General features: G+C 40.5%; 1 protein-coding gene across 1 annotated transcript; it reads right to left on the bottom strand.

Annotated features, from left to right (window-relative positions):
* Positions 1-473: 473 nt before the first annotated feature.
* LOC308300966 (adhesion G-protein coupled receptor F1-like) lies at positions 474-6,213 on the bottom strand (the record flags this gene model as incomplete). Its single annotated transcript, XM_080744862.1, has 8 exons — positions 474-592; positions 1,960-2,023; positions 2,918-2,959; positions 3,108-4,505; positions 4,677-4,841; positions 5,360-5,520; positions 5,638-5,778; positions 6,015-6,213. The coding sequence occupies 8 exons, from the start codon at positions 6,211-6,213 to the stop codon at positions 474-476; spliced, it is 2,289 nt and encodes a 762-aa protein (XP_080600988.1).
* Between the last annotated feature and the right edge of the window lie 13,967 nt (positions 6,214-20,180).

The raw sequence follows: 20,180 nt of genomic DNA, 5'->3' as shown, positions 1-20,180 counted from the left end.
TTTTTATGCTTTACAGTTTTGTCAGTGCACAAAGTTTGTCTAGTCTGTAATGAACAGTCAGCATCACTATCCACATCATAGTAACGGCCATTGTCACTGCAGAAACACACTATAGGCTACTGTTGTCAAAAATACCATTAAACTATACAAGAAGTATGCTGCATGCATGTCATCAGAGTTACATCTTGTCTGGACACTGTCCCCAGTCTCCCCACAGTAAATGAACAACAGAGACTTTGAGGCCGTTTAATTAAACAACATTATGTGCATTTTATAATTTATAGACTTAAAAATAGATTATTCGTTAAAATAAATACAAATAAAATACAATATTCAGCAATAAAAAGTTCACACATTAACATAACAATCTGGTGGCCACAGGGGTTGTACGCCTAACTACTCTCCTATGTCGATAGCTCTGGCATGGCAAGTCCCAATCCCTGCACCCATGTGCAACAGACCAATTTGTTACTCTATCGGGGCTCTGGGCGCACTTGGACCTGGGCCTGGACCACAAAGCTGGGACTGGGGTGCAAACCAAGCACCTTGTGTCTGCCAGTGTGCCACGGCCACCCAGGAACTTGGTGGGCAACTGCATTTGACCAACAGCAAAATGCTGTCAGTGTCACTGTTGGGCCTGAAACAGCAATAACCACTTAAATCATACATTTCATTGTAGGCTACAACAAATAGCAGATCAACAAGCTCGCATCGACCATGCATTGTGAGCTTGCTTGTACATCGGCTATTTTTGACATTTTCTTATTTTCCCAATAGGGACTCCACGGTTAATGTGGCTAAGAAGCAATACAAGAGGAATTCTGGATGAATAATCTATGCTATGAACAACATACTGTCATATATGTCATATATTAAATGCCATACCATTGACCTTCATTTAATACCATTGTTTTAAAGTGCTTTGTTGTGACCCAGGATCACTGTACCACATCCTTGCTCTGGACAGATTCTCAATTAACTTCTTTACCCTTTGCCCCCCAGCCACCACATTGACATATTGACCCACACCTGCAAAGGGGTGAACTGACAGCTTGTGAACTACAATTTGCAGGTGATGTAAGTGATATGTCTTCTTTATTAAAGTAAGTGTTAAATAGCTCTATATCCCCAAAGCAATCATTGCTATAGTGTAAAACAGGTCTCCCCATCTCACCACCTCTTTATTAAACCCAAAATTATTTTCAGGTTGGGATACCAATTTTATCTGATCAAGAGAGAGACATGGTCATTTCTAACAATCTCTTCCATTAATTGGTACTAATGAATGATTCCGCTGGACCAGAACTGTTTGTGTTGCCGCCTCCCGACACATTGTAGACATCTGGAGAAGAAAAGAATAATAATGTTTTGGTAAAATGGTTCATTCAATCAGGCAAAATAACTATCAGTGTTTCTCAAATGTCATCATGTCAAGGGCATTTGGCTACAGACCCCATTTTTCATTTTATTTTTTATGTCAGGGGCCCCCATACAAGATCTGTGTTGTTAAAACACAAATCTTAACGGGGAAAATCATTTAAAATAATTTAGAAAATTGTTCAAAATGAGCCGATCTACAACCTCACAGTGTGACTGACGTGGTACAATACAAATAATTTAGTGACGTGGTTAAGAACACTCAAGCAGTAGCATGGAGATTCATTGTTAAACATAATTCCATGAACAAGCCAGGGGCTTGCAACTGACTTTTGAATGCTACATAACCCATGCTGAAAAGGCCAGAATTATCTTTCGCAAAAGGGAAGAGAAATATTTCCTTCTTTCTCTTAATATCTGTTAAGTTGTAGAAACACGCTATATATTAAGAAATTGATACTTCAATATTGAGTCTTTCTCATTTGTTTTGATAATATTGAATCTGTCATATTGAAACACTAACAATAGTGGTCAACAGATTTAATTTAGATCAGTGAATCTATTAAACATGATGCAACTTACTTCTCCTTCCACGTATTCTCTGTATGAAGTTTAATCCAGAGGAAGAAAAACCACCACTTGTACTCTGTATGGAAAACATGGACCAACATATGTTTACAGAGTGCAAGCCAAAACAGCATTAAAGAGGCACTTCACTTTTGTCCTTGACAGTTGTCAGTGCACTAGTGACTCCTACTGGTTGTTCTGGGTGCCTGTTTGGTGGGGAGGGTTACTAATGAAGATACAGTTCTGAAATTCATATGGGACATCAATTTGCATGTCCTTGTGGGACCAGAAGCATGCTAACCAAATTATAATTTACTCCACCTGGTGTGAGGTGCATGCAGCTTGGCATTTCACTCATGACAGAAGAAAGCATAGTTCAATGGAGGAGAGTAGGAGTTATACCAATAGATATGTCTATGGTTATGCCATCTACTCTTGCCTCGTGGCTAACTGCATTCCATGCTGCATCTCTTTTATATACATTTATATTCAGATACATAAAAAAATTGGATTCATTTATGTGACAAAGCTAAAAGTCTTGCTCCATTACGAAATCAACAGTCGAAGAAGAGTTGATAGAGGTCGACAGTGCACATATACAGTATGCCAAATTCACACCAGCAGTAAGAGATCAAATTGGATGAAAATTGGGGAAAACATCAAAAGAAAAGCCAAATAGCAAACTGTTGCTAGTAGAACTAACTGTTGTATAAAAACTAGTGTTGTGAAATTCAAAGGGTTTTCAAATGCACTTACTCTTGTTTGATTTGAGCCTGAGACTGCGCTTCCTGCAGGTGCTTGTCTTGCTAAGGCAGCTCGGATCTGTAGGCAGAATGTTATGAATATTATTCAACAAACATAAAATACTTTTTTACTTTATAAAACAAATATTTTATTTTAATATAATTTAGTAGTAGGCCTATGTCTTTTCTGTATAGTACTGTATTTTATTTATATAGTATACTCAACATACCTTTGAATCCAACAGTGTCCCAAACATTAAAATGAAGAAACCCTAAATGAATAAAATAAAGACAAGTGTTTTAATTCTGACTGCATACAGCATACAGTATAGTAATGTACAGTAATACACAATATAAAATGAAAATGTTTGGCTGTCCCTTTTTTTTGCCCTATAATTACAGTATATATTTTTGCAATACCTGTAAGGAGTTGAAGAATGCAAAGGCAATATGGATTCCAATATTTGTTGGAGATGTCATAGTTCCCACTCCAAGACCCCAGGTTAATCCAAAGAAAGGAGTCAAAATGGCCAAGCATCTTGCAATGACCACTACAGCATTCTTCTCCTCTGACTGGGCCCTATCCCCCACCCCTCCCCTCAGCATTTTGTACAAGACAACGATTAGAATTATGAAGTTTATAAAAACAATGGTCAAGGCAGGAATCACGAACGCAAGGAGGGCTTTCGTCTTGTGCCAGTTTAGCCAACAAGCGTTGTATTCTCTTATGTAGCCATTGCTGCCCGCTGTAGAGGCAATGGTGACAACTGCTATAATTAAAGGGCCTCCGTAGCCCAAAGAGAAACCGATGGCCAACATGGTTGATTTGGACATCTGGGAGAAGACCATGATGGTTCGGTAAAACAGAAGAAGGCCAGACACAAGCATCCAAAAGAACAGGGCAAGGTAGAAAAAGTGTATGAAAAATGTTGCTGCGCGGCATCCAGGGACGGGAACTCTATAATCTTCCCCTGGATTTTCAAGGGGGTTGTCCGCAATTGCTGATCCAATGATGAACCAGATGTTTGCAATGAGCAGAGACACAGCAATGTTCACAATACTAACATGACGCATGTATGACGTGCTGTTTCTAGTCATGGCTTTCCAAACGACTCCCTCAACGATGAGACAAATGACCAAGCATCCCATTGATATCCCTACGCCAATGTACGAGATTATGTCCAGTAAAGCTCTGATTTCTCTGGGAATGTCAGTTGACATAAGAATTGAGAAGGAGGTTAGGTGGGTGCAGTTACAGGTGACGGTATCATTTATATCTGACACAAAAGTACATCCCTCGTGGTCCCATCCGCCGAGCTTGTCAAAGAGTGCGAAGTTCCAGAAGACGCACTGTGGGCTCAATGTCAACGACGTGTTTTGTTTGTCAAAACGTATCACCACATTTTCAACTGTTGTGTTCAGCTTGACCATCAGCACTTTGCCATTGATGGCGTTCTCATAGCTGGTTTCGTTGCTGGTGCTATTGAAGTTGCTGACGTTGTAACTGGCATTCCTGGGAGGCAGGATGTTGTTGAGGGCGAAGACAATGGTGGTAATGAAGAGGTTGGTAGCTTTGGTGTTTAGAATGTCGAGGGCGACGCTAGAGTTAATGTCTGCCATGTACGAGTTGTTGAACCTTGTTCTGTTCAGCAGGATGAGCTCGGTTGTGATGGAAAACTCCCCCTTCAACTCGTCGCTTATAGATTCCAATGAATTTAGAAACTTTGAGCTGGCGTTGAGAGTTTTGTTGGTGTTCAGAATGAGCCACGATTCTTTTGCTGCTTCGGCAATGATGACATCGACTATTTCCAGGATATCCTGCAGACAAAACGACATTAAAATTAAAACAAGCAGTGTTCTGGGTCCACAGTATCAGAGTTAAGAATCATCCACCTACTCCATAATAAAATGCTATGTTTTACGTATATATATATATATTTTTTTTTAGCTGAAGTTGAGGCTATATGGGGATATCTTCCACACGCTTACCGTCATGACAGGCTCATCGACATCAACGGCGACTTCTGCAATGTTGTCCAGGATGTTAATAATAGCAGATATGGTTGCACTCGAACCAGTAATTTCTGTTTCCTGTGCTTCTGCCACCTTTGTTAGATTCCCCACAAAATATGGAACTGTCTCCTCATCCAAATCCTAAAAGAATAAAACATATTAATTGCATGGTACCAACCGAGAACATTCTGTTATACCAGTGGTTCTCAATTAAGGAACCCCAAATGAGTTCCCCCATCTGGGGGACCCAGGTTTTTTGGAAAGTAGTCCGAACTACAAGCTCACAACAAGTTGCATTGCAATATGTTGTGAGCTTGTAGATCAGCTATTTTCAAATATCCGATGTGTATAGGATTAAAGTGGTTAAACTGGTTTTGATGCTATATTAACGCATTTCACTGGGGACCTCCTGGAACGCCCTCGAGGACGCCTGCGGGTCCCAAACCAAAACCTTCCTTTTTCGTTATTTTAAAAACAATTTAAAATAGTGAAAATTGCCGATCTACAGGCGTTGTGTGCTTGAGTTTTCACTATTTCTGTGCGACAGTCTTGTATGATGAAGTAGGAATTTACTTTACGAAAAGAAAAAAAAAACATTTGAAACTTGGAGACACAAGGTTTCTCCCCGACAGTGACGAAAAATGAACGGGTTCCTCTACCTGGGACTCAGTGAGAAGTTCTTGAATTTCTGTTACAATACAACTATCCTTCAGAAGTTTCCATTGTCCACTGGCCTCACATTGGACTTGGATTTGTCCCGCCAGGCCGGGACCACATGCTCTTTCTTCTATGTCTCCTTCTCGTCCACTACCATACTCATCTTTACACAGGACAGGATTAGAAGGACCTAAGTTGTGCCAAGTACAAAGTATGAAGTTATTTCCATGCAAAATGAATGCAACAATCATAATACTGCAGACACTAAATTGTTACTTACTCTCACGGAAGACTTTCAGAGTTGTTCTCATCTCATAAATCAGTTTAATGTCTTTCACTCTACATGTAAATGTCGTTCCTCTGCAGTCTTTCATTAAGTGATAGTGGACGATGCAGTAATCGCCTTGACCAGGGTCCTCATCTGTAAACATTAAATCATATTGGTGAATTATAGACAGCCGTGTTTGTATAGCTTTTGTTATTGTCCCAGAGGTGCACTGTGATAAGTCATTCTTTCTTTTCTTTTTTCTTTAGAGTATTTTTAGACATTTTATGCTTTATTAGATAAGAGAGAGTAGAGACAGGAAGCCGAGGATAGAGGGAGAGAAAGACAAAACAAAAAAAGGTTCTGGCTGGTAGACACCATTTCGTGCTTACCTGAATCCAAGACTACTTCTTTCTCATTCATCCACTGGACTTTATAATCCATCTTCTGGCCTTTATAGAGGCGTTGCACGCAACACCTAAGTGCTTGCCTTTGAGTTTCCTGACAGGGGATGTTGAGAATTTTATTGGCTCGTATGTTGGGAGCTGGTTTGATAACCGTAGACATGTATCCCTTCTGGACGAATCTCATTGCGGTATCTTCCAGAATGCATTCATAACTCCCTGTGATCAAAATCATAATTACTGTATTTGATGAATCAGTACAACTAGCTCTTACCCGTTCAAAGATATGAGCTCCGAAATGATGTGCAGTTATGGGATGTGCACTGTGCACACAGTATATGAAGGATGGAAAGTAACTTTAACTGGTGCTTGCATGATAATATGTAGGAGCATCAATGTAAGAAATACCCGTTTCGTTTAATGGCTACAGAGATACTGTGTACCGATCTGCATGATTTTTGGACAACATCTGTAACAGCCCCCCCCCCCCCCGCACGCACGCACGCACGCACGCACGCACGCACGCACGCACGCACGCACGCACGCACGCACGCACGCACGCACGCACGCACGCACGCACACACACACACACACACACACACACACACACACACACACACACACACACACACACACACACACACACACACACACACACAGAGCTGGTTAAACATGTTGCCTCATGCTAGATGCAGAATAGATAGGCCTCATGCTAGATGCAGAATAGATATAGATACACCATAAAATGCTAATATACAGCATATGATTTGTGAAAGTGACAAACGGGCTTCACAGTTATGTCAGGTGTGTTCATATGCTAATGGTGATGCGATTTCAGATCAATTGCTCCAGCCACTGAGGAGAAACGCTGTTACAGACAGACACTCAGACATTCGGAAAATTATATGTTTGATGTGACATATTAGTGGTGAGAAAATTGTACATTTACAGGTCTTGTCTATATTCAGTCCAACATTAAAATGGTAAAGGTTACACATTTGCAAAATGATTTTATTATTACTGCCTATAGTGCCTACTCAATCTGTGTTTTTTTTTTAATGTTTTTGTCACTCTGTGACAGTGAGACAGACAGACAGAGAAATGCAGAGAGAAAGTTCGCACGCACGCACGCACGCACGCACGCACGCACGCACGCACGCACGCACGCACGCACGCACGCACGCACGCACGCACGCACGCACGCACGCACGCACGCACACACACACACACACACACACACACACACACACACACACACACACACACACACACACACACACACACACACTTTTTTTTTTTATTAAGTCAGAAATCTGGTCTGAAATCACATCGATCATGTCAATGGCAAGAATTTTATGAGCTAGCCACAGACCGCCACTGAGACACAGAGCAAGTAGACAGAAATGCAGAAATGGCACAATCCATCCAATGGATGGATTAATTTAACAAACTGCACATGTAGTAAAGTAGTCAGAACACAACTAATGTTATATTATGAACTGTAGTTGCATTGCACTGATATTGAGTTCTGATTGGTCATTAAAAGACATGGTAGAAATTGGTACTTACCCCTATCATGAGTAATGATGTTCTCAATTGTAAGAGTGGAGGTCTGGTCGCTAGAAGAGACTTTAAACCTTTTAATGCTTCTGGCATTCCTCCCCTTGAACTTCCACTGCGACTCAGTGACTTTGCTCAGAGTCATGTTCAGAGGAGGCCCACATGTCACTGTCATGGTTTGACCAGTGTATGTTTCTTTCGGAAAGGTGATTAGATTTGGACCTTGGGAAAATGTGAACAGGATCAGTTGTTATATATTTTTTTCCCATCCGATTCCAAATTGATGACATAAACATAACGTTGTTGTCGGGTGGAAAATTTCCAATACCGTTCGTTTTGCATTTTTCATTTGAAGAAAATAGTAGATCTACAAGCACACAATGCCTTGTGGTGTGAGGCACTGTGTTCTTGTAGATCTTATATTTTCTCTAGTTTTGTGCGACAGTCTTGAATGATGAAGCAGGGCTTTAAAACATACTCATTTGAAACCTGGAGATACCAGGTTTCTGCCCGACGATAATCTTTCTGTAGCTTATTTTAGAAACGTACTTGTGTAAGTTGTCAAAACTGAGCCATCAACAGGCAGACCGCTACTATCCAAGGCATTTGGGACTCCTTTATTTGCTTCAAGTATCTCTGTTGAATCGACAAATGATGTTTGCAGAACGAAGGTTGCAATAGTGCTTCCTTCACTGTTAGTGAGAACAAACCAGGGGCAAAGTTTAGAACATAAGTGTGTCACACAGCTCTACATCTAAATTGCTGTATTTGTTGCTGTAAAATACTGTACCTAAATCCTGTTACAGTAACAGAAATGAACCCGCTGATTCCTTGATATTGTACCTTCAACTGCAAATTAAATGACAGGGACATAGCAATATGAAAAACAATTGAATGAAATAGAGAAGAGACTGAATGTCTCTGAGAAACACACACAAACAAGCGAGCACACGCACGCTCACACTTACCACGTCCTCGATCTGTTTTTTAAGTTCTATGAATTCTGAAGATGTTGGATCTTTTAACTTGTCTGTGAAAGGCCTTTTAAGCCTAACTGATAAGTCCACGTCAAATTCTGTGTGAAGATAAAATCAAAGACAGTAAACTGTAGTGGTTTTCATCCTTTTCATATCAAGGTCTGTTATTTATAGGGTATTTGAGCCACGGACCAACATTTGATGAGATTTAACTCTGTCCCAAAATGTAGAATATTTTGTTGGAGAAGATTTTGTCCACATTTACATCCTGTAAAAAAGATTTAAACACTTACTAGTTGGTGTTGTTTCCGGTGCAGCAGTAGTTGAAACTGTAATGACATTTATTCACAGCCATATAAGAACCATTATAAGAGGAGAGTTCATGTATCCCAAACCCCATCCCAATCACATGTGTTTCTTTGAATTATCACATTGTCTGTCTGTCTTTGGTTATTTCATTTTTGATTTAGTTTAATTACAAGGCATACAGTATAAGAAACAGTGATTGCATGCTGACAAAGGGAGTCTGTGGACGATGTGGACTTCCTTTCCTTAATGAAATCAGCCACTAAAAACCAAATTGCTCATCTAAAGCATGAGAATACTTGATACCAGTGACATTCACTCATCAGTGATGTGTTCAAATGGTGTGAGAGAGACTGTCACTCAGCAGTCTGAGGTACATCTAGGGAAAGTCATTTGATTCGCATTACCAAAGACACAATTACTACTTTTGTAATCTGTGGAATTTTCATCTAAATTATTAACTATTTATAATACAACACAGTTAAATTCTGCATTTATTTATCCATTTGAAACTCTAAATCAGAGGATCCTTATGAGTTACAGTTAAATCAACACTTTTTACTGTGCATCTATTACCTATTATTTATTTATTCAAGTGGTCTACAGAATTATCTTTGCATATTCCTGGCTGTATAGTCTCACGTAGCCAGACTTTCAGTGATCTGCTGACGTTCTAATTCTAGAGGAGAGGAGGCCGCAGTGGCTCAGAGGTAGAGTGGCCGCTTGGCAAGCGGAAGGTTCTCAGATTTACTGTCGAAGTGCCCTTAAGCAAGACTCTGAACCCCTAATTGCTCCCGATGAGCAGGTTGGTGCCTTGAATGGTTTCCTCTGCCGTCGGTGTATGGATGTGTGTGAATGGGTGAATGTAATGCACAATCAATGTAAAGTGCCTTGGATGAAGGTGCTACTGTATATAAATGCACCATTTACCGTTTACCATTTAGGAGAGATTTAAAAAACTGGCTGTGTGAGACTACATGGCTGTTATGTGACCAAAGTACATGAACCTCTGTAGAAACATGAGGACTGGTATGCAGTGGTGGAAAAGGGACTCAATTATTTTACCTAAAAAAGGAGCTATAGTAAACTTCTTCTTGAAAAACGGATGCTAAAATAAAAATAATGTTTAGAAAATATGTTATAAAAAATAAGCTTCATATATGTGTTTCTATTCAAAAATGACCACAAAAAGCGTAAAATAATGATAAAATAATCATTTTGGCCATTGTCAGACCGACACTTTATTTACATTCTAGTCTATAGACTAGGATGTAAACAAAGTGTCAGCCCTACAATTAAAAAGTTGACTATAGCTCCTTTAAAGGGACTACACCATGAATTTACATTTTTCCAATTTTTATGTATTTTCTTGGTGTCCCACCAGCAACTTCTATCCTCACAAAGTCCTATTTCTGACCATTGTGTCTTTCTCAGTTTATGGGCAGATCTATGTTAGCATGTCTCAGAACGGTCCTGATTGTGAAAGGTCAGATTTGTGATGTCACAAGGCCTGAGAAGGAGGCAGGAGGAGCTGGGAGAGGGTTGGGGAGGGGTGGGCAGGCCTGAGAAGGAGGCAGGAGGAGCTGGGAGAGGGTTGGGGAGGGGTGGGCAGGCCTGCTGAGCAGGAGGTGGGGAGGAGTGTGGGGCTAAAACTGGCTCAATAGCGCAGTCCTCCCACTCAGGACAAGGTGGTACTGCAGCTGAAAATGCTCTGAAAGCCAGGCAGAAATGACAGGGGCTCTGTATTCAGGAGTGGTAATTTAGCCTCAAACCTTTTCAAAAACGTTTTTGGGACACAAACATTGTTATATAAATTATTTTTAAATGCATGGTGTAGGACCTTTAAGTCAAAGTATCAATACTGCAGTGTATTTTTTGTGTGTGTGTGTTTTCTTTAAACACTTACTAGTTGGTTTTATTTCCGGCAGTGGAATTGTAGTGTCCTGTGCAGCAGTAGTTGAAACTGTAATGACATTTATTCATAAGCATAGGATTAGGAACCATTATAAGAGTAGAGTTCATGTATCCCAAACCTCATCCCAACCACATGGGTTCCCTTGAATTATCACATTGTCTGGAGGCCGCAGTGGCTCAGGGGTAGAGTGGCCGCATGGCAAGCGGAAGGTTCTCAGATTTACTGTCGAAGTGCCCTTGAGCAAGACTCTGAACCCCTAATTGCTCCCGATGAGCAGGTTGGTGCCTTTCATGGTTTCCTCTGCCGTCGGTGTATAATGGAGGTGTGTGAATGGGTGAATGTAATGCACAATCAATGTAAAGTGCCTTGAATAAAGGCGCTATATAAAGGCACTATTTACCGTTTACCATTTAGGAGAGATTTTTTTTTAAATGGTGTAGGTCGTAAGGGAAGGCAGTAGATGTATCCAGAGATGATGATTGGCAGGCAGAGTAGATAGGTGAAGGTATCAATGGTCTGGCTGTGTGAGACTACTGGCTGTCATGTGACCAAAGTACATGAACCTCTGTAGAAACATGAGGACTGGTATGCAGTGGTGGAAAAAGGACTCAAATGTTTTACTTAAGTAAAAGTATCAATACTGCTGTGTAGACATACTGCGTAAGGGTGCCCTCACACCAAAATACCTATGAGAGTGGAATCCGCGTTCCGCCAATGCATTTCAATGATGCCCCATTTCTAATGGCATGAAAACACTCCATTCTCATTGAAATGCATTGGTGGAATGGGGAATCCACTCTCATAGGTACTTTGGTGTGGCTTCAGCCTTAAAAGTAAAAGTCTGGAATTCAAAATGTACTTGAGTAAAAGTACTAAAGTATTGCCATCAAAATATAGTTAAAGTACCAAAGTAGGATAAGATTTTGTTTTTCTAAACACTTACTGGTTGGTGTTGTTTCCGGCAGTGGAACTGTATTGTCCTGTGCAGCAGTAGTTGAAACTGTAATGACATTTATTCATAGGCATAGGAACCATTATAAGAGGAGAGTTCATGTATCCCAAACCCCATCCCAACCACATGGGTCTGTCTTTGGTTATTTCATTTTTGAGTTAGTTTAATTACAAGGCATACAGTATAAGAAACAGTGATTGCATGCCGACAAGGAAGGGAGTCTGTGGACGATGTGGACTTCCTTTCCTTAATGAAATCGGCCACTAAAAAGCAAGCATAAATTGCTCATCTAAAGCATGAGAATAGTTGATACCAGTGACAAAATGTGTTCAAATGGTGTGAGAGAGACTGTCACTCAGCAGTCTGAGATACATATAGGGAAAGTCTTTTTATTCGCATTACCAAAGACACAATTACTACTCTTGTAATCTGTGGAATTTCCATCTCAATTATAAACTATTTATTAAACAACACAATTAAATTCTGCATTTATGCATTTATTTATCCATTTGAAACTCTAAATAAGAGGATCTGTATGAGTTACAGTTAAATCAACACTTTTATACTGTGCATCTATTACCTAATATTTATTTATTCAAATGGTCTACAGAATTATCTTTGCATATTCCTCGATGTCTAGTCTCAAGTAGCCAGACTTTCAGTGATCTGCTGACGTTATAATTCTAGAGGAGAGGAGGCCGCAGTGGCTCAGGGGTAGAGTGGCCGCTTGGCAAGCGGAAGGTTCTCAGATTTACTGTCGAAGTGTCCTTGAGCAATACTCTGAACCCCTAATTGCTCCCGATGAGCAGGTTGGTGCCTTGGATGGTTTCCTCTGCTGTCGGTGTATGGATGTGTGTGAATGGGTGAATGTAATGCATCTCTGTAAAGTGTCTTGGATAAAGGTGCTACTGTATATAAATGCACCATTTACCGTTTACCATTTAGGAGAGATTTTTAAAAATTGCGTAGGTCGTAAGGGAAGGCAGTAGATGTATCTATCCAGAGATGATTGGCAGGCAGAGTAGAAGAGTAGATATGCAAAGGTATCAATGGTCTGGCTGTGTGAGACTACTGGCTGTCATGAGACCAAAGTAAAAGTAGCAATACTGCAGTATAGAAATACTGTGTAAGGCTGCAGCCACAAAGTACCTATGAGAGTGGATTCCCCGTTCCGCCAATGAATTTCAATGAGAATGGAGCGAAATCCTCTACTGGCATGAAAACACTCCATTCTCATTGAAATGCATTGGCGGAATGGGGAATCCACTCTCATAGGTACTTTGGTGTGGCTTCAGCCTTACAAGTAAAAGACCGGAATTAAAAATGTACTTGAGTAAAAGGGTTCGCAAAAGTATTGGCATCAAAATACAGTTAAAGTACCAAAGTACAAAATGTTTGAAAATTGCAGATCTGCAAGCTCATGATGCGACGCGTTGTGAGCTTGTAGATTGGCTATGTTCAAATAGCCTAGGAATAAAATAGGTCTAAAGTGGATTGATGTATGTTTTTTCATAATATAATATGCAAAGTAACTAGTAACTAAAGTTTTCAAATAATTGTAGTGGAGTAAAAGTACAATATTTGGATCCGAGATGTAGTTGAAGTTAAAGTATTGGAAATTGGAAATACTCAAGTAAAGTACAAATACCTCAAAATTGTACTTAAGTACAGTACTTATTTAAATCTACTTAGTTACTTTACACAACTGCTGGTATGTAATAAGAACAAGGTCTATCTGTGAGTATAAAGAAGAGGGCAAGACACATACTCAGCTTGATAGGGATGTTGAGTGACACTTCTAAAAGAGAAGCAGAACACACACTCATTGAAAAACTTGGGCAACATTTTAACTGTTGAACCATGTGTTCTAAGACTCACAAAATATTAAGTTCTCAAAAGAACAATGATAATATTGTCTTGTTCTGCTACTTGTTTAGCCAAAAACTCTTTAAGAAAAGTCAGTTCACTCAGGCTGCATCTAAGAAGTAAGTTACTGCATAGGCCTACTGTATGAGGTTACTGCATAGGCCTACTGTATGAGGGTTTCTATTAACTAAAGTTCTAACATACATATTATTTACATCTCCTATTTCAGTTCACTCAGGCTGCATCTAAGCAGTAAGTTACTGTATATATTGTTTTAATGAGGATTTCTAAGTTCTAACATACATATTATTTTCATCTCCTATTTCGGAACACTCTAATTGTATACACGACGGGTTGTATACAATTTGTTCCCAAGACACTTGTCACACTTACCGATGGGCTGATTGCGCCGTCCATCGCCTCATGAAACAGTGAGATTATGACATTCAATACAAGTCTATGATATTTTTGGTATTGATGATGTTTGATATTTTCTTAAAGATATGTAGACAAACTTGTGACGATCGGTTTGCTGACAGCTAGTCTTACCTTACTTGAGCTGATAAGAGTACTCTCAGAGCACTCTTATCTCTGTCTGTCTGAACATACAGTAAGTATAGCCAAACAGGGCTGCAGGCCCACATGGAGAATGCATCAAACCACAGGAAACATTTACTCAGTTAAAGGAGGACTTCACCACTTTTCAACCTGTCTTCATATAATAGGTCCTCACTAATGTTCATAATAAAATAGCAAAAAAAATTCTACTCAGTCTGGGTCTCATAGGAGAGCTGTCAAATCCTTCCACCGGTGACATCATCGTTTGACAGATTTTTTTTTAAACAATATTTTTGAAAAAAAAAAAATATATATATATATTTTTAGTATCACGAGAACAATGGCTTCCACTTTAACATTGCAACTTCTCAGGAATAGAAAGTCTGCAGTTTCTATTAGCTTGCATTTCCCATTGATGATGTCACCGACCCACCCACAGCTCTCCTATGAGACCCAGACTGAGTAGAAGAAAATTGTGATATTTTATCATGAACATTAGTGAGGACCTATTATATGAAGATTGGTTGAAAAGTGGTGAAGTCCTCCTTTTAAAGGTTGCTAGAGGAACAAACTGGAACTCAAGCATGGACACATGCATGCATGCACACGCGCGCTCACGCACGCACGCACGCACGCACGCACGCACGCACGCACGCACGCACGCACGCACGCACGCACGCACGCACACACACACACACACACACACACACACACACACACACACACACACACACACAAGAGAGAGCGTTTGGATAGTTTTTCCAATAACCATCCAATTATTAGCATTTGTAAATAATTATTTCTTATATAAACATATTTGTATCCATAACTTTATTTTGAAATACTTACCCGTATTTGGTGATATTGTTGTTGGTATTGTTGTTGGTGGTGGTGGTGTTATTGCCGTCTGTGCTGTTGTCTTCGTTGTTGTTGTTGTTGTTGTTGTTGGTGGTGGTGGTGGAGGTGGTGGTGGTGTTGTTGTTGTTGATGGTGGTGTTGTTGCCTTCTGTGCTGTTGTCTTCGGTGATGTTGGTGGTGGTGTTATTGTTGTTGTTGTTGTTGTTGTTGGTGGTGGAGGTGGAGGTGGTGGTGGTGTTGTTGTTGTTGTTGATGGTGGTGTTGTTGCCTTCTGTGCTGTTGTCTTCGGTGATGTTGGTGGTGGTGTTATTGTCGTCGTCTGTGCTGTTGTCTTCGGTGTTGTTGTTGATGGTGCTGTTGTTCTTCTAGTTGGTGGGGGCAGTGGTGGTGTTGTTGCCGTTGTTTTTATGGTGGTGGTTGTGTTGGCTGTAGTATTTTGAAGCGTTGTAGCAGTAGTTGGGTCTAGAAGGATACGTTATGCTATTATTGTACTGTGAACGTAATGTATGAAAGTGCTTCAAAATGTGTTTTCCCCCAAACCTTTTTTTGAAAATATTCAGTTGGGGTTTTTCAAAAGTAAATTCAGGCTGATTGTCAGGCTCAGAGCAGTGTAATGAGAGTGACGACACGCTTTGAACTCGCCGCAGACCGGAAGTGGCTTCGCATGGAGTCCTAGCGAGCCTCTGACCCGTCCCCCCCATTCTAGCCGAGTCATTAATTCGCTGGTAGGTAGACCAAATCACGTCTTTTTCACAATTTCAACGCATTCACGGGCCTCTCTAAGGTAGATAACATTATTAAAAGGGTGAAAAAGACATGATTTAGTCTACTTACCAGCGAGTGAAAATGAATGGGGGCGGACGGGGCAGAGGCTTGCTAGGATTATGAGACAGGCTCCATGCGTGCATGTGTGCGCATGCATAAGCTAGGCTAAGTTAGCTTCCCACCATAGAGTAAATAGGCTATCCACATTTACTATGGGAGTCGACGGAAGTGTTGTCACTCTCCTTACACCGCTCTGGTCAGGCTATACTAATAATAAATGAATAAATGTTTCCTTTTCCAAGAGCAAGGATATTCTATTTTATTTTAGTTTTTTTAGCTTCTTTGCTAATTGTTTTTTTTTTTTATAGCTTAGCATTCTTCCAATGTCATGCTGGTCACAAATGTTGTCAACCAAAGTCTTTGTGATTGCCTTCTAAAGTTGGCTGGATTGCTCCCTTTTCAAAAACATTACGCAAATCATGAACACGATCACGACATGCCTTTTCTTTGCAATTAGCCACGCACATTCCCTCAACACATAGGCACGCATGCCACTTAAAATCATTACATCTACCTGCACATGGGCCTCTCCTAGCACCAGCATGTGGCCGATTCTTGCAAAACACATATTTTGCCACTGCCCCTACTGACTTTGCACACAAATCACGCAAAGCGGTACACAGTATCTCTAAAATCCAACTCTCAATACAGTAGGGCTGAAGTGGTTACTGCATGTTTGCGACCTGGCGGTCGCAAATCTCCCGATTAGGGAGTCTTACTTACCAGTTACCAAAGTTGGTGTTGTTATGACCGTAGTATTCTGTTGTGTTGTTGTTGGTGGTGCTGGTGTTGATGTCGGTGGTGTTGTTGTTGATGGTGCTGTTATTCTTGTTGTTGGTGGTGGCAGTGGTGATGTTGTTGCTGTTGTTTTTATGGAGGTGATTGCGTTGGCGGTAGTATTTTGAAGTGTTGTAGCAGTAGTTGTTGGGTCTAGAAGTATGGGGAAATCTCGATATTTCTATGTTTCATTATTTTCACTAAGGGTTAGGGTTAGGTTTAGGCATAGTTTTACTGAAAGAGGTGGTGCCATAGTTGTGTACTTTTTCTGGTTTTCATGTGTCTAGGAGGTTGACAGTACTTCATTAGACCCCCTGGTGTGGTTGTTATGAGCAATTATGTGTTCTCTTTTTATTTCGTTTTTTAGCTGGAGGATGCCACCTGCTGGGTCAGATGTGCCTTTCCAAAAACACCCATACTTATTACATCACACAATCAACTCCTCCCCTAATTACCATTCACTCAACAATGTGGGGTGTGGCTAACTTCAGCTGGGTCACCACCCACCATGACAACCAGGCATACTTAATGAACTGGGGGTGTGGCCACATAAAAACATAATTTTAACTCTTTCTGTACAATTTTTTGGAAAAAATCTTCCTCCTAGTATAATCATGATAGTTGATAATCATGTTTTAGAGGGGGAATAAATCATGGCACCCGCACTTTAAGTTAGGGTTAGGGTTTGGGTTAGGTTTAGGCATAGTGGTTAACATTCACCAGGATAGCATTCACCAGCGTCGGCAGGTTAGCATTTCACCAGGTTAACATTCACCTACGTCGAACAAATGGAACCTCGAACAAAATATGTTGCAATATCTTCACACTCCCTAGAAGGATACATATGCTATTATTGTACTGTGAGTATGTACTGTATGTAATGTATAAAAGTGTTTTCCCCAAAACCTTTTTTTTTCTTTTTTAATATTCAGTCATTTCAGCTTTAACAGACTCATCAGTGTTTTGGGAGAATTGTTCTGCTGTTATGATGAGGCAGAAGATACTTTTGAATTATGTTTGTTTTCCATGTAATGAAAGGTAACTGTACAGTTGACTTTAATACAGTTTATTGCGACCGTCAGGTCGCATTTACTATCAAAACCTCCACCGCCTGTCTGTCTGTCTGTCTGTCTGTCTGTCTGTCTGTCTGTCTGTCTGTCACGTCACGTCACGTCACGTCACGTCACGTCACGTCACACTTTTGCCCTACTCATATCTCCGCCATAGTTGCCCCTAACCATGTGAAATTTTCCACACACACTCCTTGCCTGCCAAACCACAACCTTCAGGACCCCCGGACCTACACGGACCCCAGGGACCCCCAGGGACCCCCTGCCACCGCCGCCAAATAGTGCAAAAATGACAATCAACACCCCAACTGGGCTGCTCACAGGGAATTCCCGGGGACCACCGACTCCTGCTGCTCCAACAGTCCTTCACCTTCATTGGTTTAACTTTGCCCCGCCCCCTCCTTTGATTGGCCGAAACTTTATTTGGCTTTACTCATCAACCGTTTGTCGTGCAAACTTGTGAGTGGTGTCAATTAACTTCATTAAGAGTCCTTCACCTTAATTGGTTTAACTTTGCCCCGCCCCCTCCTCTGATTTGCCGAAACTTTATTTGGCTTTACTCATCAACCGTTTGTCGCACACACTTGTGGGTGGAACCAATGCCATTTACAGGTCTCTTTGTGTATACTGTGACCTGACGGTCGCTTATCTCCCGATTAGGGAGTCTTACTGGTTAGTTATGTATCAGGTGAGGATGGCGGGCTAACTGACACTTTGGGAGCCACCCCAAGGGAAAGCTTGGTGGGGAAGGAGGCACACTACCTACTATGTAGACACACTGCTGGTTACAAATGTTGTTAGTATGGTTAAAACATATATAATATTTAACCAAAGTTACTTACAAGTTACCAAAGTTGGTGTTGTTATGACCGTAGTATTCTGTTGTGTTGTTGTTGGTGGTGGCGGTGTTGATGTCGGTGTTGTTGTCGATGTTGCTGTTGTTCTTGTTGTTGGTGGTGGCAGTGGTGGTGTTGTTGCTGTTGTTTTTATGGTGGTGGGTGCGTTGGCTGTAGTATTTTGTTGTGTTGTAGCAGTAGTTGTTGGGTCTAGAAGAATGTATACGCTGTTATTATACTGTGAGTGTAATGTATTGTATGTATTGTGATTCCGAAATTCTCATAATTGTTCATGAAAAAGTGGTATTAGTGCACCACTTATGTTTAATGTGTCATTTAAACTAATATTATTACAGGTATTGGGCCCCAGGATTTGTAGCCGGCTAGCCACATCCGTTTCATGAATGCAAGCAAGGATATTATATATATATTTTTTTAATAACATAATTCCAAAGTAATTCTGGTCACAAATGTCGTTATGGTCAATACATAAAGAATATGCAGACAAATTCCTTGTTAGTTACTTACAGGTTACCAAAGTTGGTGTTGTTATGACTGTAGTTTTCTGTTGTGTTGTTGGTGAAGATGGTGTTGATGTCGATGTTGTTTTTGATGATGGTGTTGTTTGTATTGTTGGTGGTGGCAGTGGTGTTGTTGCTGTTGTTTTTATGGTGGTGGTTGTGTTGGCTGTAGTATTTTGGTGTGTGGTAGCAGTAGTTGTTGGGTCTAGAAGGTATATTATGCTATTATTGTACTGTGAACGTAATATATAAAAGTGCTTCATTTTAAGACATTTTGTGCTGCCTGTTATGGCAGAAGAGAATTTTGAATTATGTTTGTTTTCCATCTAATGAAAATAATTATTCAGTTGACATAATATTGCAAAGTTTATAAGTAATGTATCATGTGATGCTGGTGAGCAAACATACACTGTGGGAGCCACCCCAAAACAAGAGGGGAAGGAGGCACACTACCTACTACGTCACTCATAAATGTTTTCTTTTCTGCAAGCAAGGATAACCTATTTTAGTAGTTAGTTTTTTACCCTTTTCTTTCCTTTTTTACATTATTCCAATGTCATGCTGGTCACAAATAATGTTGGTATGGTCAAAATGTATATACTGTAGGCCTAATATTCATCCAAAGTCCTTGTTAGTTACTTACCAGTTACCAAAGTTGGTGTTGTTATGACCGTAGTATTCTGTTGTGTTGTTGTTGGTGGTGGTGGTGTTGATGTCGGTGTTGTCGTCGATGTTGCTGTTGTTCTTGTTCTTGTTGTTGGTGGTGGCAGTGGTGGTGTTGTTGCTGTTGTTTTTATGGTGGTGATTGCGTTGGCTGTAGTATTTTGAAGCGTTGTAGCAGTAGTTGTTGGATCTAGAAGTATGGGGAAATCTAAATATTTCTACGTTTCATTATTTTGACTTAGGGTTAGGGTTAGGTTTAGGCATAGTTTTACTGAGGTTAGGGTTCGGGTTTGGGTTAGGTTTAGGCATAGTGGTTGACATTCACCAGGATAGCATTCACCAGCGTCGGCAGGTTAGCATTTCACCAGGTTAACATTCACCCACGTCGAACAAATGGAACCTCGAACAAATGTTATGTTGCAATATCTTCACGCTCCCTAGAAGGATACATATGCTATTATTGTACTGTG

The sequence above is a fragment of the Nannobrachium achirus genome (assembly GCF_963921795.1).
Source record: "Nannobrachium achirus genome assembly, chromosome: 16".
Classification (NCBI taxonomy): domain Eukaryota; kingdom Metazoa; phylum Chordata; class Actinopteri; order Myctophiformes; family Myctophidae; genus Nannobrachium; species Nannobrachium achirus.
Note: the sequence above shows the minus strand (reverse complement) of the source record. Positions and strands in the feature narration are given on the sequence as shown.